At 48.5% G+C, this 26,563-nt stretch overlaps 2 protein-coding genes across 2 annotated transcripts; both read right to left on the reverse strand.

Annotated features, from left to right (window-relative positions):
* Positions 1-14,819: 14,819 nt before the first annotated feature.
* On the reverse strand, positions 14,820-22,857 carry efhc2 (EF-hand domain (C-terminal) containing 2). Its single transcript, XM_067260851.1, has 15 exons — positions 22,816-22,857; positions 22,297-22,485; positions 21,889-22,039; positions 21,522-21,745; positions 20,629-20,880; positions 19,804-19,911; positions 19,264-19,402; positions 18,440-18,599; positions 18,130-18,272; positions 17,838-18,034; positions 17,517-17,650; positions 17,139-17,333; positions 16,265-16,357; positions 16,055-16,154; positions 14,820-15,046 (listed from the first exon to the last, which is right to left on the reverse strand). The coding sequence occupies exons 1-15, from the start codon at positions 22,855-22,857 to the stop codon at positions 14,930-14,932; spliced, it is 2,244 nt and encodes a 747-aa protein (XP_067116952.1). The 3' UTR covers positions 14,820-14,929.
* Positions 22,858-23,301: 444 nt separating this feature from the next.
* fundc1 (FUN14 domain containing 1) lies at positions 23,302-25,275 on the reverse strand. The gene is made up of 5 exons (XM_067260795.1): positions 25,216-25,275; positions 24,586-24,736; positions 24,334-24,409; positions 24,098-24,226; positions 23,302-23,996 (listed from the first exon to the last, which is right to left on the reverse strand). The coding sequence occupies exons 1-5, from the start codon at positions 25,232-25,234 to the stop codon at positions 23,919-23,921; spliced, it is 453 nt and encodes a 150-aa protein (XP_067116896.1). The 5' UTR covers positions 25,235-25,275; the 3' UTR covers positions 23,302-23,918.
* Between the last annotated feature and the right edge of the window lie 1,288 nt (positions 25,276-26,563).

A 26,563-nucleotide genomic window follows, 5' to 3' on the forward strand; every position in this document is an offset into this window, starting at 1 on the left:
GGTTTGAGAGGGTTCACGACGGACACGGGGGGAGGTGGTGGTGGTGGTGGGGGGAGGGGGGGGGGGGAGTTAGACGGGGGGGGGGGTTGAAGTGAGTTTGGGAGAGAATAGGAGAGACTTTCTCTTTTTAAAGAGAGAGAGACAATTCCTCTCTCTTTCTCCCTGACCCCTGGCTGAGGCCAAACAAGACGCCTCCTCCCTTCTTTCCTTCTCTTTCTGTTGACAACCGGGGGCTCCTCAGCCCTCCCCCTCTCTCTCTCTCTCTCTTCTCAGGCGGCGCGGCGGCTTCCTGGGTTCAGCGGAGGAGCGGTGGAGCTGCCAGTCCGAGTCCTGGGGTGGTGCCGGGATGGCAGGCTGATCTGAGGCTTTGCTCTCTGGGCCTCTCCATCTCCTGCATAGGCACTCCCGTGGGGGCTGGATCGGGGGGGGGGGGGGGGGGAAGAGGATGGAGAGTGGAGGGTGGACAAAAGAAAGTGTGTCTGTTTGCGTGTGAGGTACAGATGACGACACAGTGAAAGACACGTAGCTATAGAGATTGATAAATAGTGAGTGAGAAATGGGAGTGAGAGAGACAAAGAAACAGAAGAAGACAGGACGACAGAAAGAGAGAGAGAGAGAGAGAGAGAGAGAGAGAGAGAGAGAGAGAGAGAGAGAAGGGGGGGAGAGAGTAGGCTGCAGCTTAAAGTGTTGTTTTTTCTGTTTCTTGTTGGTGGGCCAGAGGAGTGAATAGCTGGAGAAGAGATCAGGAGGATGCGTGGGACAGGTGAAACAAGGTACAAGGCAGAGATGCTTCCTGTGTCTGTACGTGTGCGTGAGTATGTGTGTGTGCGTGTCTTCTGTGGTCCCAGGCGGGCTATTGTGTTTGGGGGTTGAATCTCAACCATGGGTGTGCGCTACATGGTTAACCCTGGCGATTCCCACACCCCCCTTACTCCGAAACTTACTTATAAACACATGCACACACACACACTTGACCCCCACTGCTTTCATTACACAGAGGAGAAATCTAAACCATGCACAAACAGCCTCCAGACAGGTTAGTCAGCCAACAGGCCTCTCTCCATTCTCTCTCTCTGCCTTCTCCATGAATGAATTTTTCATTAAAATAAATTGCTCTCTCAGCAAGACCTCTCACCAAAAATCCATTGGCAGTGCACCTCCACATAGTTTGACATTTATTTATGTCACGTTTTTCTTTCTCTTGGTTTTATTGTCCTCCTGACAATACCGTTCGTGTTGAGAGAGTGTTGAGAGCAGGCTGCAGTTACACTTGCTTAAGCAGGTCCGTTAATAAGTATGAAAGATTGTGAGATGTGGAGAGGGGGCATAAAGGTGAGTGGTGTGTGTGTTTTTTGGAGGCGAGGGCTTGATCTGGTTGAAAACGCTCTTTACGGACTGGGATGGAGGAGCGTGTGTTGTGTGTGTGCGTGCTTGTGTGCGTGTGTATGTATGAGAGTGAGTACGTTTGGTGTGTTATACTGTGGCCGTAACCATACTCCAGAGTAGGGACTGCTTTGCTTTAGCCCAAAGGAAATGATCCTTTCTAAAAAAGAAAACAAGCCCCTGCATTATGTCCAAATTCTCTCCTCAGCATCAGTCTTAATCTCTGCCCTGTTCGGACCAGATTTCCTCATTTGTACCTAAATCAGTGAATGCGTCAGCTCAACGTGAAACCTTTCCTTCGCTCCTCTCCGTCCTCCTCCCTGATTTCGTCCCCCCCCTTCCTCCACCCCATTCCCAGTGTTTTTCTTTCTTGAGGGAATCATTTAGCTTTAACATTCTTCCTGTGAGAAATTGAAGTATCAATTGGCCTGTTCAAATAAATAGTCCCAGAGATGTTTAGTTGGCCTGGTGGACATGTGGTCCAGGGTATACACAGTCCACATCCCGGTCTGTCCTGTCTGTAGACCCAACCCCACCCCTCATACACCACTATCACAGCCCTGCTAACACATGCTGTACAAACACAACCGCACACACAGACACTATTATCTGACCCATGGCAACCCCACACACAACCCCACAGTCTTTGGATCATTAGTAGTCCCCCGTCCCCACACACAACTCCCACACACACACATACACGTACACACACAGCCAACATGGAGGATCAGACAGACCCATATTACACTGGACCGGCCCAATGGTTGCTGGACTGCCAACAGTCCTGGATATCCTAATCATCTGGCTTGGCAAAACACACATGCTGTGAACGTTGCTTATATCAGTGTATTTTCATGCATGCTATAATGGCTAGCTGTGGTAATTGGGGCTTCCAGAGCAATATGCAGAGGGTTCAGGGTGTGTGTGTGTTTGCGTAAGCATGGACATGTGCAAGGGAAAGACCTCCATATCCCTGAGAGGTTGTGAGCCTGTTTACGTGCGCCTGTGAGCATATCTGTTGGACTGTGTGTGTTTGGCCCTGCCTGTGTGGGGGTCATTGTGGGGGTGCTTGGGGGCAAAGGGCAAAGGGCAAAGGGCAAGCCAGGGTACTGGGACAATCTGCTGTCCTCTCCCCTAACTCCCTCACACCTGCCTTGGACTCAAATTTATGGAACCCCGGGTGTCACAAACACCAGCTGAAACCTCCTCCCCTCTTCAACTCCATGCCGGGATGTGTACAATTATTTCAATCGTTTCCATTCTTCCATCCATATAAATACGGCTCAGGCTATTTCGAATTGAGTTCTACTGAGTCATGGAGTCCGATATTCTTTTGTCCACATTCCCCTCCCTTTCCTTGCACTCTCTCTGCTCATTATCCGCAAGTCCAACTTTGGACCTTTGGTACTACTCCATGTTCCTGTAGGGGTCAGGGGTGAGCCTCAATCATAGCAGTGGGGGTATATCCTAGCGTGTGAGAAAGGGCGGTGTTGGAACTGAGCACAGTGTCACCTCAACGCCTTTCTCTATTCATTTGAGCAAACTGCTTCATTGGCAACAACCTATCAAACAACACAATCAGTTCCTTCATGTTGAATTACTCAAGCAATTTCAAACGTGTTAAAGTAAACAACTTCTGGTCCATTGTAGGAGAGTTGTAACTGTGCCAGACTCGATCCATAGCCTGCTGTCCACATCATGGGAAACGTTTTTTTTGTTGTTGTGTGGAGACGTATTCTTATTCGATAGTACTACACCAAAAACAGGTTTGCTTGAGGCACTCTGGGTTGGTGTGCCCCAACACAAAGGCCGCCTAGTCACCCTCGACCGCCCCCCCCCCCCCCCTGCTTCTTGGTGCCCTGTTCTGGGATGGCTGAGCAGGGAGAGAGGGTGAAGGGTTGTGTGGGTGTATAAAATCCAAGCCCTGCTAAACAGCTCTCTTTCTCCAAAAGCTGTTTGACAAATTGGACAAAGAGTTAAAAAAGCTTAAAAAGGAGTTCCGGAGTGAGGGCAATTGTTCCAGGAATTAGCTATCCCAGTTCCTAGGTGTTTGTTTGTGTGTGTGTGTGTGTGACCAGCTCTACACACACCCTTCACTCTTCACCTGGCAACCTGATTGACCCAGGAGGTGAGTTCCTCATTGTCATATTACTACATCACTCCAGTAACCCACCGCAAATACGGAAGTCCCCCTCGGGCTCAGACGGTCCTGTCACCATCACTTGAGAAAGGACTGAAAACTGTTTCTCTGTCAACGTCCTGCAGTATGTCCCTCCTCCTCTAACCGGCTCAGTAGAACTGCAGTAGGACCGCGTGTCACGAATAGAGCGGGTCGGAGACAAGAACCCAATCTGGATAACATTTGGACTGTAAGTCCAGACTTTACCTTGAGTGGAAGGCTGAGTGAATCCTCACTCATACGCTGTCCACTTTGTTTAGAGCTTTAACCACTGGGCTTTAACCTCCTCCAATCCCCTGGGGATAATAGTTGTAATAATAGTTGTACAAAGCCCACTATTTAAGGGTTAAAGGGATTTCATTTACAGTAACCACATTCCTCCAACACACTATTAATACAGAATAGATACCGAAAACACTGGGCTTTGAGGGATGTTAGGAAAGTTAAGATATCCCCAGATAATTACAACTGAATTCCTCTCTATATCCAACCATGACTGGACCTCTCTGGGTTCAGGCTGTGGGTCTATGGAAGGGAATGAGAAGTTAGAGCCGGGGTTTATTGTGAAGACATGGGAGGCCCCGGTTTACATGTTTGGCTAGGCGTGGACACATGTACACAGACATACACACACAACATGCACAAACACATCCCTTGCGATAGCTTAGACACATTTTCTCAAGGAGACTCTCCTACAATCTTCCTCTGCATACGGCTTTGACTGTCATTCTCCGAACCAGCACAGCCCTTAAGGCCAAGGAAATCAGCCTGATACATGAAATATTATACCGTTCTACAAAGTTCGAAACAAATACTTCCCAGAACCGCCCAGCCTATGGAACTCAACTGTAAGTGGACATGGCACATACGTTGTGAAACACTGACAGTTCTCTGAGGCTGTGCCGGTGAGAATGGCACCTTGCAGCCCCTGACTGTTCCAGCCACGTGTCAGAGGACGAGGATGTCTCATTCCTACCCAGTTTAGCTTCACAATAGGTGTTGTCGCCAGAGGGATGCATGTATAAATATCCACTGCCCACCTCTCTTCTGCGTCTGTCGCTCCACACACACACACACACACACACTCTTTTAAAGCGCACGTGTGAGTCTGCTGGGATACTGGTGCTGGAATAAGATTTTCAGGAAGGATCCACCCTCCCTTTATCCTCTCTCTCTCTCTCTCTTTTACGTTTGTATCTTTGTCTTGCTCTTCCCCGTCGCTCTCCCTCCTTGAGCCCTGAACGGAGAGGACTCTGGGAGGGTCTGCAGGTGAGCTGGACCGTTCAGTGCTCTCTAGATCACTGCCCTTGCTGTCTTTGAACTTTCTCTTCTGCTCGCTCTCTCACCACATTACGACACTTTCCACCTCCCCCTTCCTACCTCCCTCCCTCTGTCCATTATACAGCACCATGCCCAGGGTTTACGTCATTGTTTTCGGTTCATTTACCCCCTCAGCCCCCTCCCTCCTCCCTCCTCCCTCCTTCCTCCTCCCTGCCTCACCTCCCTCCATTGTTTCACCAGCTTTTAATAAACTAAAGGGCAGATTCCTGGCGGGGGGGGGGGGGGGGGGGGGGGGGGGGGGGGGGGGGGTGGTGGTGGTGGTGGGGGGTGCACAGACCTGTCTCCTGTCCCCCACTCACACAAACACACACGTATTCAAGCACACACAGATACACACAAACTCAGTGCGGCATGCAGAGTGCCAAGCTTTGCCACTGTGTGCTGACGCCAACCCACCCCCACCATCACACACACACATATGCTCACACACACTCTCTCACCCCCTACGCGACAGCCTCCTAAAGCTCTTCCCTAAATATATCCACCCGGTAAAGATAAGAGAAATCGTGTGGATTTGAGGCCAGTGTACAGCCAATAGAAGAAGGTAGGGTGAGGCTAAGCTAATGTTAGCTTTACAATTTAGACTTCTCAGAAACACTGATGTGTTCGTGTATGTGTTTGTGTAGTGTGTGTGTGTGTGTGTAGTGTGTGTGTGTGTGTGTGTGTTGCGTGCGTGTGTGTGTGTGGCAAAGACCAAGAGGAAATAGCGGAAGAGAGAGAGAGGCAAAAAGAGAGCGAGAAACAGACACCTGTGGGGATTGAAGGTCCTGTGACTGTATGTGTGTATCTTCCTCTGTGTGTGTGTGTTAAGCTATATGTTTTTGTGCGTGCGTGTGTGTGTGTGCAAGGTTTGGCCCATTTAACGGCAGTACATCCCACTCTAAGACCTGGTCGTGATGAGGTGTTAACCTTGCTTTGATATGAGCCCTGCACCTCATCCCTCAGCTAACTGGCTAATACCCTGCACTGGGATGACCACATTTATTTACCTTAGCAAGATCACAGGGAACACTGCAGCAGACACACACACACATGTTGTGTACAGCTATCCTTGTGGGGTCTCAGAATTCAGTCCCACTCAAAGTTTTGATTTCCCTAACCCAAACCTTGACCTCAACCCTAACCTTAACCTAAAATGTATACCTAACTCCGAATCCCAACCCTTAATGCATTCTAATAGTAAACCCCCTAGAAATTGTTATTGAACTTGTAGGGATTCCGATTTTCTTCAGATTCGTTTTTTTCTTAGTTTACTATCCTTGTTGGGATTTCTGGTCATACGCACAGACCCACCTCACCACATCAGAAAGAACAGCCGCTCAATGGCAGAAGGTCGGATCCTGCGTGAAGGTGGCTCAATCCTTTGCTCCACTGCAAGTCTGGGATACACACACAGCACCCTTCCAGTGTAGTTTATGATCCTGATGGGGATTAAAGTGACCCTTTCTCTGTGGTGTGTGGTCTCTTGAGTGCACACTTTCCTTTCTCATAAGCACATTTATTACAGTGGCGTGATATTGCTGGCGAGCCATCTCAGTTTAGGTCCAAATGCGCACACGCACACGCACACACACACACACACACACACACACTTGTTGTCAGCTCCGCAGTGACTCAACATCTGTGTCTGGACAAATGTGTGACATTTCCAAAACACCTCTTCCTCCCCTTCTCCAAACAATTTAAGAACCTTTTTTTGTTAAGCTGAAAAGCACGCACACATATAAACGCATGCACGCACACACACTCCTGGTTCTCAGCGAGCTGTTTCTCATTGGCTTCAACTGGTCCGTGTTGTCTGGATGGAAGTGTGGGTCGCTTGGTCTGTCTCCTTCTGCCTCGAACACACCATTACTCTCATCTTCTTCACCTTTCTCTCTCTCTCTCTCTCTCTCTCTCTCTCTCTCTCTCTCTCTCTTTCTTTCTCTCTCTCTCTCTCTCTCTCTCTCTCTCTCTCTCTCTCTCTCTCTCTCTCTCTCTCTCTCTCTTTGTCTCTTTCTCTTTGTCTCTCTCTCTTTCTCTTTCTCTCTCTTTCTCTCTCTTTCTCTCTCCTCTCTCTCTCTCTCTCTCTCTCTCCTCTCTCTCTCTCTCTCTCTCTCACACACTCTCTCTCTCACACACACACACACACAGAAAGAAACCCGCATACATGCCTCCTTTCCGTTTCGTTGGTGTTGTACTATCTCTGCCTTTGGTTTGTCAACTGGCTGTCTCTGTCTCTTCTCAATCATTTCCCTGTGGTCTGGTTTCCTTTTTCATCCCCTTTTATTGCACTTATTTTGTACACACACATTCACTTCCCTCATTGTTTTTACCGTACTTCTGTTCCACCCTCTCTCCCTCTCTCCCTCCCTCCCTCTCATTCTCTTTCTTTCTCTTTCTCTCTTTCTCTCTCTCTCTCTAACTCTCTCTCTGATAGATGGAGGTAGTATCTCATCTCTCTGTTCTACCTACCACAGACTCCATTATATCTGTCATCATCTCCCTGCAGCATAAGCCAGCAGCCACAGGCTACGCACAAGGTACTAACCCTGTCTTTCACACAGACGCACGCACACACACACCCACACACACACAGGCATGCGCACACACACTGTACACACACCTGCAAATTATACATCCACAGGGAATAACCTTGTTGATATGCCAGCCATAAACACACACCCATTCAACTTCATCTAGCTCAACAGAGAATTCCAGTGTGTCTAACCTGCGTGTGAATTATAACCGACGTCAAGCAACACCTAGCCTCACACCGACAACCCATCCACCCATACTCTATCCTCCGAACCGCTTTCCCAATTGTGTGCGTGTGTCCTAATCAGACCGACCGGTGTCTGGCTGACAGATTCTCTGGCTGAAAATACCTCCCAGGAGGAACTGGAATACCTGAGCAGTGGAGCACACGGAGATCTGGACAGCATCAATCTTTTCCCGACACTTTGTTATCAAGCTTTATATCCATGAATATACCGTCTAGCCAACAGACAGCATGAAGCTCGAGCTGATTTGTCTGTGCTGTGGCGATGTTCGGTTTTCAATTGGAAATCGACAGCTCGTGCGTGATACAGTAATTTTTGACAGCGAATGAGAATCTTTGATGTGGCCGCTGTTGGCATCTACACCTGCGGAGGAGTCCTGCTCCTGGGCTTGGAGTCGGACGAACGGATACCCCCCCCCCGCCCCCCCCGGAGCTCCTGCGGTATCTTACCTTCAGTCCTGATCAGCGGAGTGACAGCAATATCCACACAGCCGCTGTTCCCACACCACGAGCGGACTGGATTCTCCCCTAATCGCTTTTCAATCCCTCTGTCCCCTCTTCCACTTGCTCCCTCTTCTCTATCTTTCTCTCACACACGCGGGCTCTCTCCCTGACTCATTGTGTGAGCTCTCTGCTCTCCCTCCCGCTGTCTCGCTCACTTTCCCTTCCTCACCCCCTCTCTCCGCCCCCCCCCCCCCCCCCCCCGCTCACCTCTCCCTCTCTCTCACACAGCTTTCTTACAGTCTCTCTCTCTCTCTCTCTCTCTCTCTCTCTCTCTCTCTCTCTCTGTCTCTCTCGTTCATCTACCTCTCCCCTCTTTTGCCCTGTCTCACATTTACACTCCTGTACTTTCTCGAGGAAGGCACTACAGAGGGAAAGGGGGTGAGATGCTGTGCCTTTGAGGATGGTTGTCAAATGTAGATGCAATCATATATCACAGAAGACACACACAAACAAACGCACACACTTTCGCACACTCTCTCGCAAACACACACACGGACACATACACACACACACACCAGCTGACACACCGACATGCTCCTGACAGGCAAATGGGAATTCCAGGCTTGGACTGCTCTGCTTGCGCCATCAGAGAGCTGACCAAAAGTTGAGGCCAGTTTTACGAGGTCAGGGTTATAAAACTGTTAGCAGAATTAGTTTATTTAAAAACAACTGGTCCCCCGGCCTTTCTCTTCACGCGCCTCCCGACTCTACACGACACCAGGGGGTTGAGTGGGGCTTGGGGGGGCGGAGGTCAGGGTGGGTGGGATAGCTGGGGTGGGGGTGAACGAGTTGGGAGAGAAAAATGGAGAGAGAGAGAGACAGAGGGTTATACTCACAGCAACCATGTGTTGGGTAAAAAGTGACTTCTCACGTAGTTAAGTGGCTTTTCTCGGTTTGAAGATACTCCTCTTGTGGAACTGGTGGAAGTCTGCTCACTTCCAATCTACACACGATCCATCTACGGGCTGAAGCTTACGGCGATGAACATAAAGAGCCATGTTCACCATGACTGCCCATCAGCATGTTTCCTGAACAACCAGGGAGAGCCCGCTTTGGAGTGGTAACGCGGTGGCCTTGTCAGGACCAGATGTTTTGTGGTCAAATCATCCCTCCTTTGTCTTCTGTTTCTTCATGTAAATACAGACAGCCCAAAGACAATACGAGGAGGGAGCCAGAGAAATGAGAGTGGTATCGCGAGGCAGACGTCGTTGTCAGAATTTGACAATAGCTGTCATACCCCCCCCCCCCCCGAGGCCCCCACCACTGGCCTATCTGGAATTTCAAACACGGTTTGCGATTTGACACAGTTTGGGTAACAGGGGAATGATCAATCTGCCTCTGATATCAATACTCGCACCGGTGGCAAGGCTGTTAGGAAGACTAGTCCAAACCAAGGTGTGTGTGTGTGTGTGTTTGTGTGTGTGTGTGTGGGGGGGGGGGGTTAGGGGGGCCAGGGTGCACATATACAATCTGTGTCTGTCTGAAGGGGTTCAGGGTGTTAGAGACGCATTCCTGACAGTGAAAAAGCATGGAACGGAAAGAGAACGAGAGAGAGGACCGAGATGAACATGTCGAAACAAAGATATCTATAAACATGGCTCTAACAATAGGTCTGTCAGAAAACCTGGGAACAATAAAGGGTGTTGAGAGTATTTTAAGATGTCTGTCTCTGACATCTTAAATTATCTCTCTCAGACAGAAAGATAAGCAGGCACGTAGGTAAGTATATGGAGAGAGACCGAAAGACAGACAGACAGAGACAGACAGAGACAGACAGACAGGCAGACAGATCTTCTGGTATGCAGTCTAAACTCTCAGGGGAAATAAAGGAGCAAGCTGCTCTAACAAAGTAGGGCTTAGGGAGGGTCAGAAGTTTTCAAAACACAGTTACCTGCAAGACCTCGGCTGAACCCCCCCAAATTTCTCACCTGTTCCCTCTCTCTTACACCCACACACACACACACACACACACACACACACACACATACACACACACACACACACACATACACACACACACACACCTCTGATTTACAGCCAACAGCAGGAGAGCAGAAACGTATACATGACCAAGAGACACCTAGGAGAGACGCAAGCAAGTGAAATTTGTGTTTGGATAACAGTTACAGGCGTTTTAAATGATCACCCTGGTGAATACAGCGCAATTAAATGCTCATAACTCAACCATGTGAAACCAGAGTGTCTTTACTTGGCATGGACGGCCTGTATTCAGGTAAGGTGGTGACACAGCCTAACTGGGTTGAGGTGATGTATCCTAATATCACGTAAAGAAAATGTTCTGCTAAAGCAAAATCGAAATCCCATCTGCAGTCATTTATTTCTCTGGATCCTCTGAGGGATACAAAGGGAGGGGTAGAGAAATATGTGTATGTGCATGCATGTGTATGTGTGTGTGTGTGACTACAAGCCAGAAATAGTCCAAACTAAAACAAAATAGTCCTCTGTCATGGATATGGCTGTGTACTGCCGGTGGTTAAGATGGATAGGGGCCTGTAGTTTTACAGCAGTGATTTATCCTCCATAGCAGTCCCACTGTACATGTCGATGTGTAACTGGGTTGTAGTTGTTGATGCGCAAGTTTGGGAGTTGGACGTATTCTCAGCTTCTATCCTTTCGGAGAGGAGTGCGTTCGGAGGGTTCCAGAACCGAACCTGGGTTTTCGCCTCCATGCTTCCCCACACAGAGCACCATCCCCGCCTGGTCCGGTCAGGGCCACACAGAGCACCATCCCCGCCTGGTCCGGTCAGGGCCACACAGAGCACCATCTCTGCCTGGTCCGGTCAGGGCCACACAGAGCACCATCCCCGCCTGGTCCGGTCAGGGCCACACAGAGCACCATCCCCGCCTGGTCCGGTCAGGGCCACACAGAGCACCATCCCCGCCTGATCCGGTCAGGGCCACACAGAGCACCATCCCCGCCTGGTCCGGTCAGGGCCACACAGAGCACCATCCCCGCCTGGTCCGGTCAGGGCCACATAGAGCACCATCCCCGCCTGGTCCGGTCAGGGCCACATAGAGCACCATCCCCGCCTGGTCCGGTCAGGGCCACACAGAGCACCATCCCCGCCTGATCCGGTCAGGGCCACACAGAGCACCATCCCCGCCTGGTCCGGTCAGGGCCACACAGAGCACCATCTCTGCCTGGTCCGGTCAGGGCCACACAGAGCACCATCCCCGCCTGGTCCGGTCAGGGCCACACAGAGCACCATCCCCGCCTGGTCCGGTCAGGGCCACACAGAGCACCATCCCCACCTGGTCCGGTCAGGGCCACACAGCAGCAGATCTACTCTCACCTGTCTGACTTACTTACTTACGCTGTACATTTCTCTCTCTTCCCATCCCTACTTCTCTTATCTCCCTCGCATCTCCCTCTTCTTTAATCCCTGTCTCTCTCTCTCTCTATCTCACTCGCTCTCTTTCTGTCTGTTTTTTAACTGAAGCTGTCTGTTTGTAACCCAGACCAGTAGACTGGCTGGGAGGCTTGTTCCAAGCAGGTTCCTATTATGCATGCGAGGGCCAGCAGCCCACAGAGGACTGACTGATGGACCAGGAACACATTCAGTCTTCATTTAGGAGATGGATCTGCTCTCTTATTTCAAGCAACATGAAAAAAAGGAAAAGGGCCCATAATTTCGAGAGATTTATGTCGACCGGCTCGCAACAGAAAAACAGGCTCGTTCCAGTCCAAAATGGAGTCCTGCGGGAGCAAAGACCCGAATGAAAATAGTTCCCTGTGTTCTAATTTACAGCTGGTGTAGAATAACTTCTCTTCATTTTACCAGCTAGAATAATGTCCTGGCCTACAGCTGCCAAAGACAACGTGTTTGATGAGTGTACCAGGTCTGGCCCGGGGTGCCAAGGGACACACTGTAGTTGAACAAGTGTTCAGAGCCTTGTAGGTGGAGTGGGTAAATGGATAATGTCTGCTGGGGGACTAACATGGCTGATATCAAAGCTGGGGGAGGGTAGCTTCAGGAGAGGGGAGGGTCAGAGAGAAATTAGGATTAAGATGAAAACTCGAAAAGAGCGATTCTGAGCGAGGGGCAGAGAAATGGATTGAGATAAAGCGACAGATAGATAGGTATATAGATAGAGATATAGGTAGAGAGAGCATTACCCATTGAGTGACAGGGAGAGAGGGAAAGTGGCTAACTGTTTCCCCATATGCACCTGGGGCAGGGGTTGACCCTGTTAACATCCAGTGGCCAGTGCCTATAGGCAAACAGGATTACTAGAATCACTCTCTCTCTTTTTGTCAGTCCCTCTATCTTCCTTTAGTTCTGCATCTGTTGCTCAGCCAAAGACCAGAGACTGGCTCTCTTTTCCTGCCAGGTTCGTCATGATGCATGACACAGATAGTTTTGAGTTCAGTTTAATACCACTGTGTAGTCCTGAATTATTTGACATCTCTTGTTTGTGCAGAATGCTTGGACGCACGCTGGACTCGTGTTGTTATGGATGCACATGACCGATTATCTACACTGTTTAACAAGAAAAGAGGTTGTCGTTAAAAACAAACATTTCCCCTATTATCCTTGGAGCGCTTTAACGATCCAGCCCTCATAGATTAGCCCTAACAGTATCAAACGTTCCACACACACAAACACACAGGCCCACCCCTCCTCACCCCCCACAACACACTGGAGATCTTTCAACCCCAGAAACATTTATGACCTTCCTGCATATCGTTTTTTACAGTGTGGAAAGACAGAGCAGAAGAACAGTAAACTTGGACCAGAGCAGACATCCTTACACAGGTCTTCCTGAGTCAGGCCTCCGCGCTCCCCTCTTCTGTCTGAGCGGAGCAGGCTATCAGACCACAGAGACCGCTCTCCATCAGAGCCGACAGTCCAGCAGAAGCACAGCAGCCAAGGTCAGCCGTGATGGATGATGTTGTGGGAGGTTTGACTCTTTCATTGGATACTTACGGTATCTTTTGATGGCGTACATGCTCTGAACGTTCAACATGTTAGTCAGCTCCTAAAATGTGAGCCTTTGGAATGGGCGGGGTAGTGCAGGTGGGCTGTGTCTTGATGGATTGTTGTGCGCGGTCCAAGGTCATTCCTCGTCAGGGTTGGAGGCCATTTTGGCATGAAACGGGGGCCTGCGTCTCAGCTCGGGGCTAGCTGCTGTGCTGCTCTGATGGGCAGCCGTGTGTGTCTGTGTGTGTAGAATGGGGGGGGGGGGGGGGTGTACACCCTGACCCCCTGATTGCACCCCCTTCCACCGTTTCGGGAGGCCAAGTTTGTGCTCAGGAAGCCCCCGTGTGCCCCCCCCCCCACACCACCTCCTCCCACCGTCATCACCAACACCCCCTCCCCGTCCACACTACCCTCTGTGGCAGGCAGCGGAGGGTGAGGCTAATATTTTAGTATGTGTGAAAGCAGACAGTGAAGACCTGATAATACCCTGGGTGATGTCATACCCTCTTTCTGTGCTTTGCTGCCTGGATAGGGGGGTGCTGCGGTGAGTGCATGCGTGCGCGTGTTTGAGTGAGACCAAAGAGAGAAAGAGAGGGTGTGCTCCAAAGGGGGGATTGGATCGTTGATTACCGAAATGTTTCAGTTAACCCCAGAGCAGCAAAGCCTCCATTCGAGATGGAGGATCTGATTACAGTGGAGCCCCAACCTGTACACCAACCTGTTGCCCTGTTACACACCAGCACCGCACGCACACAACACAGCAACGAATGCCACTGTACACTTGTGAACAGGCCCCGACTCCCCTCGCCGCCTCAAACGAGGAATTGCTTTCCAAAACGGGTGTTTCTGGGCATTAATCAAACACCTGGCTATCTCTCTGCTTCGTACAAACATATATATAACCATAACCTTCACTGGTGTCATTCGAAAACAGGTTTCTTCTCTGTCCCCGTTGGAACTGTGTGTTCAGGTCCTCCGGTAGTGGGTCTTCCATGGCCTGTCCTCCCAGACTGTCCATGTCCTCTGCAGGCATCTGGGTCAAGTTTCTGGAAGCATTGATCTGGTCAGGAGCTCAGTGAGACCTGGTCCTTCGTTCCAAGGTCATTTCCTCTCTTATCAACTCAGCTCAGTGTAGGCGGATACTTCGTAATCTTAACGTGTGTGTGTGTGTTTGTCAGCTCGTGGCTGAAATATGGTTCTGGTTTAATGCCTCGTATCTTTTACAGTGTCTCTATGGCTTTCTCACTAATTCAACATATTATACACACATGTACTGTACCTTAGCAGACACACACACACAGGTTTATTTACACACACACACACAGTTTTCACTAACCCCCAACCCAAACCTTCCCCCTAACCTTTAACGTGAATCTTATATGAATCTTTATATGAATCTAACATTAATTATAACCCTAAACATTCACCCCCTATAAATACCGCTAAGGACAGAGAAAATGTCCCCGAATCTTCCTTCGTTTCCTATTCCTGTGGGGGTTTCTGGGCCCCACAAAAACAATTAAACAAATACACACACACACACACAAACACGTGTTCCCACCCTGCCTTCCAGCCTTTCACATACCATAGTTAAGTATCTTATTTGATGTGTAAGCCACTAAACAAACACATACTTTCCACACAAAACATAATCAAAACCCAGATGTTTGGTTACAAATGTAATCTACATTCTTTAATTCAGGCTAAAATAACGAAAGGCAGAGAGCCACAGTTGAATGTCCAATTGAGTTGTACAATGAGTTGAAGGCGTTGAGGCTAGCAGGACGGCGCCAGGAGAGGTCACCTCTCTGTGCTGGGTCACAGTGTTGTGTCCGTGGGGGTCTTCACACGGTCTAGAACCTTCTCCAGAAGGACTGAGTAGTTGACGTTCCCCACTGCTGGGCCCCGGGCCTCCCCGCTCCAGTCTGCGTCAAACTGGACACAACAGCAGCACAGCTCGTCTCAGCAGCTCTGTACTGCGTCTCACTGACTACACCTGTCTGTGTTCTGCTCCTGTGCTGCTTGGTGTTGAAGTACACCTCGACTTTTGTAGGTGACAGGACAAATAATGTCCTCATATGAGAGTAAAAGAAGGATAACACTGTTTACTTCCGCAGGTATGTTTGGTTTCTGGCTATCTGTAATGTCTGCTGTTATCTTTAGATTCTGGAGTTGGCCTACAGTCACGCATACAGCCAATGGAAGAGCAAGGGCGAAAAAAAGATAAAAATGCCCTTAGAAAGGAGGCTTAAAGCAAAAGAATCTGGAGGGTCTGGTGATGTCATCACTATGACACGGCAGAATTCTGGAGGTGAGCCAAAGAGACAGTGGAAGTGTTTACTCTTCTTCAGGGCTTCCACAGAGCTCGTCAAGGAAGGCAGGGTAGCGTACCAGAGAATGGCTGACAATCTTAGGGCACCGTGAGGCGGAAAAAAGCTGGAAATCAGTGATGGCACACTGTTAGAGAGCGTATGGAAACAGTACAAAGACACCCACAAACACGCACACACACACGGACCCAGTCTGTCACACGCACACAGGTCCACACACACCACGCCTATAGCTTTAGATGTCCAATGAGGCCTGACATGTTCTACTGATGTCACCGTAAATCCTCATCGTCTCGAGGGAGAAAACCTATTACCCCCCCCGCCCCCCCACCCCGGCCCCTCTACCTTACTGTCTCGCTCTATTTTCTGCTCCTCTGTTTATCCCTCCATTGCGGGGGCCCAGATCACATGTTTCTGCTCAACTTGTCCTGTGGCTCGACACGCCTGATTACAGCTACACGGCTAGTCAAGACCGACGCGTCAGAGAAGATCACAGAGCCTCTCAAGCTGGGTTATGGCTGAGGACGAGGAAATAGTCCCCAAACGCGCCCGCCGACGCCTCGCTCGACAACCTTTCAGTTAACCTGCCTACATGCGAGCACAGATCTCTAACCTTCAGGGCATCACCGGGCAGGACCGGAGTGGCAGGGTTCTCCCTCCAGTTGATGCCGGCGAGGAAGGCGTGGTAGTCGATCTCATCCCCCGTCTGGAACCTGGACACGGGGGGACAGAGATGCGTTAGTTCCCCTCATGCCGGCCACACACGGAGAACAATCCGCGGCCTAGGCCGAGCGTCATCGTTTGAAGCCGTGTAAACGTGTACTTCTGGAGCAGGGCCCTGAGCAGGTCGTCAGCCAGGGGCAGATGGAAGGCCTTGCACACCGTCCTGGTCTCCTTGGTGGACAGACGGCCGAGCCTGGAGACAGGAGACAGCGTCAGCCACAACGACAAACCCCGGGAAAGCAGGAACATGGAAACACGAGGAGCTATGATGTACAGAGTGTGTGTATGTGTGTGTTTGAGAAAGTCCGAGAGAAAGAGGTAGAGCAAAAGAGAAGGGAAAATAAGAGAGAGAGACCAGCATTATTGTGTAAGAGTTAACAAGATTACAGTGTTCCCCAAATATTGTTGAGAGGTCTGGAGGCCAATTGTTCACATGCCATCTTCATTACAGAAGGCAAAGAAGGGAGGCACTGGAGACAAATCGGAAACTAACTAAGGGTATCCACATTGTCCAATCTGCGGTCCATTCAGCTTGACCCCGTGATCCACCAGGCCATCCATTACCCCGGGTCAGTCTGCAACATGCCACAGCTCTACACTATATGTGCGTGTGTGTGTGTGTGTGCACTGCCTGGGCGGAATGTAAGAGCTACATGCCACACAGGTCTGTGGGGATCGTCTGGTTCCAATGCTTCACCCTCCCACCTCTGGAACGAATTGTTGCTCACAGATATGAGGCCCCGGCCGCAGGATTGGTGCTTCGGCGTGACGCTAACGTGCCTGTGTGGAAATGTGAGTGTGTCTCGCGTTGGTGCATGCGCGTGTTGACATGGGAAAAGCCTCGGAAAAGCCTGTGCACCGTTAGCGGCGTTTCGCCAAGCGTTTCGCGAGGACGCGGCGCGTTACGAAGTGGGTTTGTAGAAATGAAGACATGCTGATGGGTTTGTTTTTCACGTGCTCGCGTGTTGTCCTACTTGTGTCGGTCCTCGTGCGTGAAGGCCCTGGCCATGTCAGCGAAGCTCTCAAAGTGTTTCTTCCTGAGGTGGTCCTGAGCCACAGCCAGCATCTGGCCCAGGTCATCACCGGGCTGCTCCGGCTCAGAGAAACACCGGCCCAGCATCATCACCTCGTGCTCCGACAGGCCCCAATTCATCCCCACCAGCAGACCCCTGGCGGACACACACAGACACACATCAACTCTGAATTCAACTGCAGGCAGGACCAATCCAAGTCCAGCTGCTGTGACCTTGGCACCAGGACAGATGGCTTGGCTGCCCTCGTCTGATCGGAGGAAAGCTGCTGGGAGGCATTGGCAGGTTCATGAGAGTTTGCGGGACGGTCTCCTCCGGTACCTGAAGGGCTCGTAGGGGATGAGGCCCGTGTTGCCAGGGTCGCTGAGGGCCAGGAACTGTTTGATCTCTCTCATCTTCTCCTCTGAGACGGAGCGAATCTTACTGATGATGGTGCCTACATTAGCCATGGGGAACTGGAGAGAAACAGAGGTATGCTAGTCCAGGAACGTAACAACTGAACAGTCTTCTGTTACGTTTACCAACAGTCACCCTAATGACTAAACGCATCAGGGAGCTCCCATCAACCTATGGGAGTTCTGATGCAAAGAAGCGTTGAGGGAAGTGAGTGTGAAGGATAAAGCAGTTCCAGTGCTCCCCCACCTCCTCAGCATGCTGCTCCATGTAGTTGAAGGCGTAATCGTCCGCGTCCACCAGCTGGAAGGCCTGGTTGTTGAGGGCGAGCCTAGCGCCAACGAACAGGTCCCGAGCACCGAAGTATTGCGACATCTCACTCTTAAAAAGCTCCTGGCCCGGTTTCTTAATGCGACCGCGTTCCAGGAACTTACCCCCCAGCACACCTGGCAAGGGAGGGATTGGGGGTGGAGGAGGAGAGGTGAGGTGAAGGTAAGGCTGTTGTTGTGTTCTCGGCGTGATCGGGAGTCGTTGTTCTGACCTGAGTTCCTCTGTGGGGGCTCGAACACGGAGATAGTGTCATCGCCGAGGTAAAAGGAAATGATGAACACCCGGTCTCTGTTGACGGGGTTGTCCGTCACCATCTTCCCCAGAAACCTCAGCACGTTGCTCTCCAGGCCCTGCCTGAGGCGGGAGGTCCACACAGGATCGAGTCAATATCCTCACACAAAACACACACAAAACACACACAAACACACACAAACACACCGACCACACACAAACACCGCGGCTGTGGAGAAATCAACGTACGCACAACACTCCACACGCCCACGTGGGCTTCTCTCTCTCACCTGTCCATGAATTTGCAGAGGTCTTTCTGAGGAGGCTTGGGCAGCAGGCCCTGGCAGGAGCACAGGGAGTCCTCCTCAGAGCCAAAACCATTGTAGGGGGGCACTGGCCGGGGGGGCTTGGGGGCAGGGGGGGCCTTGTACTGGATGGGGGTAAAGTCCTCTAAGAGAGCGGATGAGTGGGTTGGAGACGGCGAGAAAAAGGGGGAGGCCAAACGGACAAGGAGAGAGAGGCAGAAAGAAGAGTTGAGGGAGGGCAAAGAGAAGGCTTTTGTCCGTGTCATCCATTCGCGTATGAGCCCGGTCACAGATAATGACCTTGTGCCCGCTGACCCCCGGGCGGTCAGACAGGGCTCTCCGTCAGAGAGGCCTGTCACTGGGGGGCTCTGCCTACATCAGCTGTGACTAATGCTACAAGCTCCACAACCACCCTAAGCCATAAACATTGGAGGGGGAGCGGGGAGACTAACACATGCAAGCCCAGGTTGGGTTACTTCTTCTGGTGGAGCATGAGCCTGTTCTCTCCCCCCCTCTCCTGGCCCCTGAGTCTAGAGGTCGAGGGCAGAGGCTGGAGGGTGATTACAGGGGGTTTCTGGTGTCGGCCTGGATGACAGATGGGGCTGGAGATGGGTTGTAGGTCCCATGGCATATACTCAACCTACCAGACGGCCCGCTGCCCCACAAAAAAAGACTGCGCCCGTTTGCCGGCATGCAACTCTGCAACTCTATGGACATCTAGTGGTCATACTCAAGCAGTGCAAGTCTCAAACAATTTATGATTGTTTTGTTTTTTTTGCTTACCATATTCTGTTGCGTTTGAGACTTACCAATGCCGTACTTGGTGCGATAGTGCTCTTTGGTGAAGTTGTCACAGTCACAGATGACTACCCTCCTACCCCACACATTCACTACCCCACCCAGAGTCAGGTCACTGTCCTTATAGAACTCATCCTGAACTGCACCAGTCTGAAAGAATGAAATACACAGAGAGAGAGAGAGAGAGAGACAGAGAGAGATACAGAGAGAGAGAAAGAGAGTGTTATTTATACACACATATTTATTTCCTTTCTTGTTGTAATACAATTGTAGTTATTACTCTTATTCTATTTTAACACATGTATCATCATTTTGATATGTTCAAACTTATATGGCTTTGGAAACAATGCTCACTCATTCATGCCAAGAAAGCATTATTTAATGGAATTGAATTGAGAGAACGAGAGAAAGAGAAGGAGAGAGGGGGAAGGGAGAGAGTGTGCGATAACCCGAGCGGAGAAGATGAAAGGTTTCATGGTGCCTGTGCCGTCGAGCTCTCGCTACGTTTAGCTAAGACAACAGCCCTTCCCTCCAGCCCCGTCCAGACATACTCTGAGGCTGTCTAGGATGTAGCGTCCTCCATGGCCCATGGGCCCAAACACGTTGAGCACCGTGCGGTCCGTGATCTCTCCAGGCTGCCGCTTGGCCACGGGACCGTGCTAGAAGAGAAAGACACAGGAACGGAATGGTGTTAATCACGCACACGCACTGTATTGTTCTTAACACACACTCAGCAGCGCGTACACAAAGCTGAGAAGCTGAACCGCATCAGCTTAGCCAGATATGGATCTTTGCATGGCGACGGATTGCGATACATTGTAGAGTGAGGACAGACCACAAACACGTCGAGAGACAGCCAAGTGGGGATGTGGTTATGTGTCTCTGGCTTGGGCACTTGCATCAACCTTTCAAGATGACATTTGGGGAACGGCAACGAAACAATCAGACTGACAATCACTAGATTGGGGAAAAAAAACAAACAATGTGAAGACAAATGAATGAATTGTCTGGGCACCCTTTCAGAATGAATTAGAGTCGGAACAGTAAGTGGAGGAGAAAGCTGGAGAGAGCTGGAGGCAGGCTAGAACGTCCTCTAGTCCTGTCAGGGGGAATGAAAGATCTGAGGAGCGAAAAGGAAGGCAGGATGTCGAGGGAGAGCAACCGAGAGTGACAAAGAGAGAGAGACAGCCAGAAAGAAAGAAACCGGTGGGAGAGCGAGGCCACCCGTTTGTCTTGTCCACCGGTGTTTGCTGTGAGAAAGGGCCTGTTTTGGGGACAGTCGTTCATGTCTTGTTCTGCTGGACAGCAATTCCAGCTCCAATCTGGTCTCACGCAGCTTGCTAAATGAAGCAACAACAGCCTGACTCCAAGCTCACCTTGGGGAGTTTGCTCCTGTGAAGGAACTTGGGCGCAGCGTCTCGTCCAGAGTTGGGGTAGATGACCTCACGGATCTCGATGGTGTCATCAGCCAGGAAGTAGTGCAGCGTGAGCTCCCGCGGGTCACCAAACATGTTCTCCGAGTCGTCCCAGTGGCAGTAGAACCTCAGAACGTTCCGGTCATGATCCAGGAACTGCTTGAGCGTGTCCTGCCTCTCATAGGGCCTCAGTGGCTTCATATTCTCCTCCATCTACATATGCATTGCATGGATTAAGAACAATGGCAGAGTTTATCTGCAGAGCAGTAACGGACACCCCCCCCTTTTCTCCATGTCTCACCCACCTCCCCCTTACCCCTCCCTCTCCCGGCTTTCCCGGATGTGGCTGCAGTCTTCTAACTGACTAACTGAACTTGTCCTTGAAAACTGTTTGCAAAAGGATGGGGACTTCAAAAAAATAAATTTGGCAGGTGATTAGATGAACAACTGTGGATTGGGCACAAACTAAACAAATAACGTGGAACTTGGCAACTTGGGTTCTCACATGGCTCTCATAAGGTTAGCAATCTTGCCTACTTTCTTAAATACATAGCCTGCACACCTGATATTTAAAGGTAAACATAAATCTACTATCATTCATGGGAAGGCAGGAGTCATTTTTAGAGTAATAAAAGAAAAGCATTATTACTCCAGAGAATGGTGTGTGGGTTGCAGTCCAGCATGCCAGATCTTATTCCAACCCACTTGGGCCCTTCTAACAATCTTCTCACGCTACCTATGGGGATCTGTGTGCCCCATTCCCCCTCCCCCCCCCCCCCATTCTCTCTGTCTAACATAACTCCACCATAGCCCCTCTACCTCCCTTACTCTCCTCTCCCTCTCTCCTCCCCCACCTGTTGCCGGAGGTTGCTGTAGGGGTCTTGAGGGATGGAGCCGGGGCAATTGATGCGGACCCCTAGCTTCCTCAGGAAGTTCTTGGTGAAAGAGTCACAGTCTGTGATCATGAAGGTGCGCGAGTACAGTGTCATCTGCTGGTTGGTGTTGAAATGGTGCACTGTGTAGAACTGGTTGTCATTCGGAGGTGGAAGTGGAATGCGGTGACGGCGAATCAACGTCCCTGTAACAGACAATCAATGCCCAGTCACTAACAACCCTTTAATAATCTGATGATGACTAGAAAAACTCAAGCCTGGATTCGTCTGACAGCTCAGCGCCATCCTCTTCCTCGTGAAATTTTTGCGAAGTGAACGTGACATTCACCTTGAGGGATACCACTGTTCTTGAACTCTGGTTCTACCACCTGTATGGTGTCGTCCTCCAGGTAGAAGTAGATCTTACACCTCCGCACCCTGTACTTCTCCTCCTGCTTCTGGGTCACTGCTTCCTCAAAGTAGGCATTGAAGCAAAGCACCTTCAGAGGAGAGGGGATAAGGGATGTGAACGCAGCAGCATAGTTTAACAAAGTTCACAGTTAATTTACATAGACACCGGCCGATGGAATATGAGATAGGAAGCCTACGCCACTACTGTCTCACATGCTGTTTTTTGTTTTATTTTTGCAGAGACCAAAGTGAAGTGGTAAAGTGCAAGGACATTTTAACAAAGCAATATCCTTCTGGTTTTCTCGATAATTATTAGTGAACTTCACTCTAGTATTGAGAAACAGACCTGCTTGTCAAAGGCCACCCACGATGGCATGTCACTGCCCTCTCCTTTGGGGAACACAGAGTACTTTGGCCAAGTCTTCTGACCCAGAAGTGGTTCCCCTCCAATGCCTGGTTTCTCAGACCCCACCATCATAGCGACCCCATTGGAATAGTCAAAATGTTGGGACTTGTGGAATTTGTATTTCCCCAACTGGAGAGAAGGAAATTAATAAAAACGACAAATGTAGGCTAACATTGGCAGCTTCAATTTTATCAAGCTTCAACTGACTTTAGTTTTGTGCTTAGTTTTACTAAGCTACATGGCGACTATATATATACTATATACTAACAGTATACTGTTAGTAAACGTTTAATGAAAACGGTAGCTGAATGTGTACTTGTAGTTCTAGCCTAGCTACAGTACAGTACTGTACCAGTAGTACAAAGCAGTGGGAACAATCCTGATGTGTAACTACATTACTGTAAGCCAGCGGCTATCGGAATGTTTCAACGAATAGTAACACAGTTATTAGCTACTTACGTTTTTATTAGGAGAATTCCCAGGTCCCATCGGGAGCGCCATACTGGCAGTTTAGGTTTTGGATAGATTATATAATGTTTTCCCCCAGTTTAAAAAACAATTCAGGAGACCTGACCAGTCCGTCTCCAATTTGAAGTTCTAGCCAGAGTTGTTTGGGTACGTTGCCTAGCAACATCTGCCAAGTGCTGGCATTATAGTTTTGATACATTCAGTTTCAATAGGATATTTGGTAAAGTCGAAAACTAAAAAAAGATAGCTATAGCTAATATTGAAAGACTGACAAAAAACACAAAACGTCCGTTATTCACTTTTATTATCATGAACAATACACACTCAACAGCATTTTGTGTTGTGTAGCCTACTAGTATCAAGGTGAATAGGTTGGCTATATTGGGCAAAATAAGTCAAAAAGAGGCTAGTAAACACAGCCTTTCTCATATTGCACTCTCATGAAGGCAAAACAAACCAAAACATTGCTAGTCCAAGTGAAATTCAAGTACTTTTATTACAAAACATAAAATGTGCATGGCAAGTGCTATATCTATGCCTGGAGTGCCATGGACACATTCAAGCAGAACCAGGGCGATAGAATAAAACAATATTATATAATTTTTCTGTATTTCCAGCATATTGTATTGCTACCTAACGGCAACAGATATGATTGTATTTAACAATGCATACATTATTGTGCAGTATATGGCCAGGCCCAAACAGAGCAATAAATATGACCCAAAGTCTCACTGTATGAGCTATTAAACCCCGGGATAGGTACATCTGCATCTACAATGAACGCTGCAGTGTGCCTTGAAAGTGATACTTTTTTTCTCACGCTATACCCCATAGTAGCCCCAACATGAACATTCTGATGTGGTAGAAACAGTACATTTAGCATGGAGATATATATTTATACCTCTATGGCATATAGGATATACACTTAGGCCTCATACAACAGTAGACATACAGCTGTGATCATCTGTTTGCTGTTAATGTGTAACAACACTTTGGCTCATGCTGATGACAGTGTTGGTCAACACCAGCATTTGAAGAGGGAAAGTTTCACATCCACGGTTGGTTGGTTGGTTCTCTACAGCAGGAATGAGCACCTATGATGCCAGGCCAAGTAAAAACCCTCCGATGAATCCACTTGTGACGACAACATTTTTCTTCACAAACTCTGAGGACTGCAATGGAACATTTTGCATTCAGTCGATTTAGGCGGGTTAGCCCAACACAAAAGCACACAATAAACGATAAACTGTTGATATTTGAAAAGCATGCATACATCCTCAATGAACGAGTTGAGCTCTGGTCCTGCTTGATCAGCCCTCTTTTTCAGGTGTTTCTTGGCTTTGTTGACATCCTTCTCCACTCTTTTCCAATCCACCTGTACATAGCCACTGTTGTTGGCTATCTGAAAATGAGAAAATAATCGATTGATCTTTTTTTCCACAATTCTCATTTAAATATTCAATGCTTTTTAAAAAGGTAAATGTGTAAACATGTGACGTCTGTTAGTACCTGTAACAACAGGAATCCTCCACCCACAGCTGTGGCTGCAATCTTTCCAACTTTCTGAAATACGTAACCTGCACACCTGATATTTGAAAGTAAAGTTAAAATAATCCAACCATCTTCCTTATGATAGCTGGACTAATAGGCTACAGCAGAAATATTCAAAATGTATCAGTTGATAATCCAGACAATGGTAAACAGGTTGCAGTCCAGCATTCCAGATTTTCATCCAACCCAGTGGATGGTAAACCCGCTTACCATCCACTCACTCCACCTATGGCGATCTGTGTGGCCACCGAATATTTCTCTGCCATGGGGCCCGAGTTGTTTCCAAACAGGCGTCCCCACCACTGTTGACGTCTAGCATATTCTGTTATGTCCACCACCTCATATACCTCCTCTTCATTCTCTGGGTATGTACACAAACAGTAATATGTAACCTAACTGACAAAGAAGAAATACAGAAAATTGTTGATTTTGGGTCTGCCTAAATAAGGTTCATTACACTGTAACAAAGTTTCTCGCTCTGCGATTTCAATAGTTGCGGTGGTTATACACGCACATTAGGAAACAACAGATGCACGAATAAAAGGATTCTGTGGTATCCTACTATGTAAACTAGTTATAATGTTAACATTAGCCTACCTTGACTTATATTAATACGGAATAGCTAGGGTGCTCATTGGTAACGTCATTGGCTATTGGGCTACATCGTAACACAGGGTCAGTCAACAACATATGGCTACACAAGGACGGCATAATTAGCCTGATTATTACTGCTCACAACTTTCACGTATTCGTTTGTTTTCATCTGTTTACTTATTATTATATGTTGGTAAAGAAACTTTGACCAAAACACAATCTAGTTTTAGTTTTGAGCTTACTCACCCTCTTCACGATCCGCCATTTTGAAGTTTTGTGACTTTATGCTACTGCTACTAGCCTGTCCCAGCACGTTACAACGTCGTTTGCATAAATTGTCAATGGAACTGCGTTAAATTAATACAGCCTACTGCATGCACTGCTTGAGTAGTAGCCTATACGACAGCAGTAAACTATTATTAGACTATTATGGGACGTTCATTAATTTCAGTTTAAGATGACAAAAAAAACTATTGGATAAATAGCCTAAATGTAAAATCGAAGCATCACACAATACGGACTTTCTGATATTTGTAAATAAGTGTAGGCTATTATTTTCTTTAAACCTAACGTACAACTGTTAATCATATGCATGTCCTGAGCACTTATTTTTTTACTGCGACTTGATGATTATCCTGTTTGCCAAGAACTTCTGACTATAACGTAAACACCCTATTGTTTTGGAAAAAAAATACACCAGGTTTTGTTGATTTTCCTGAAGCTGCAGGGACTTGATCCTCTTCTTTGTCCATAATAATTCATATCTTCCAACTCGGGCCTGGTGACATCAGCATCAATCTGGTGCAGTGATAGTGCTGACAGATTTACCGCCTGTACCAGTATCTGCATGGGTCCTGGTATTCCAGTCTCTATGTGGAAATTGACCTCGGGGATCGACTGGTTATCACTCGGAGGACCTAACATAGTGGGGCCCACCTTGACAAACATCAGTGGGATCCAAACCGGGTTATAGCCTATATAAGGCAAGATCAAGGATGCTCTTACTTTATCTTAAACTACAGTATGCGTAGCTCTTGTGCTTTCGAAAAAAAAACATAGCCAATAGCTGCATTCAATATGGTAGCAACTGAGGAGGTGATAGAATGCATTCTATCATGGCTACTTGAAAAAGTTAATATAGCCTACTGTTGTAAGTCCATTAGGCCATGTCCTTTATTTTTGTGTGATAGGCCTACTTGTTGTATCATCAAGAAACCAAGACATCGTCAAAAGATACTGTTGTTTTGTTAAAATGTTTTTTTTTTTTATTAAGATTGCATTACATCTGACGAGACGTTAGGCTACCATATGATATATATCGGTTAGGCTATATTTTCAATCTTAAACTGTGAGAAGAAGAAAGGAGAGAGTGATAGACATGTTTATCAATAAAACATGATAAATTTACCTATTTACGAGAAACGGATTGATAGGCTAAAATATGCTAAACAGCATGCACCATTAGCCTATAGGCTATGAAAAATGATAATATCAGGAGATGTTATAAGAACCTTTTAAACTTAACAATAACAGACTGACAAAATACTATATACTCTCGTATGAATTGACATTGAATTACATGTTCTATGAGAGC

Source organism: Osmerus mordax, chromosome 2, assembly GCF_038355195.1.
Source record: "Osmerus mordax isolate fOsmMor3 chromosome 2, fOsmMor3.pri, whole genome shotgun sequence".
Classification (NCBI taxonomy): domain Eukaryota; kingdom Metazoa; phylum Chordata; class Actinopteri; order Osmeriformes; family Osmeridae; genus Osmerus; species Osmerus mordax.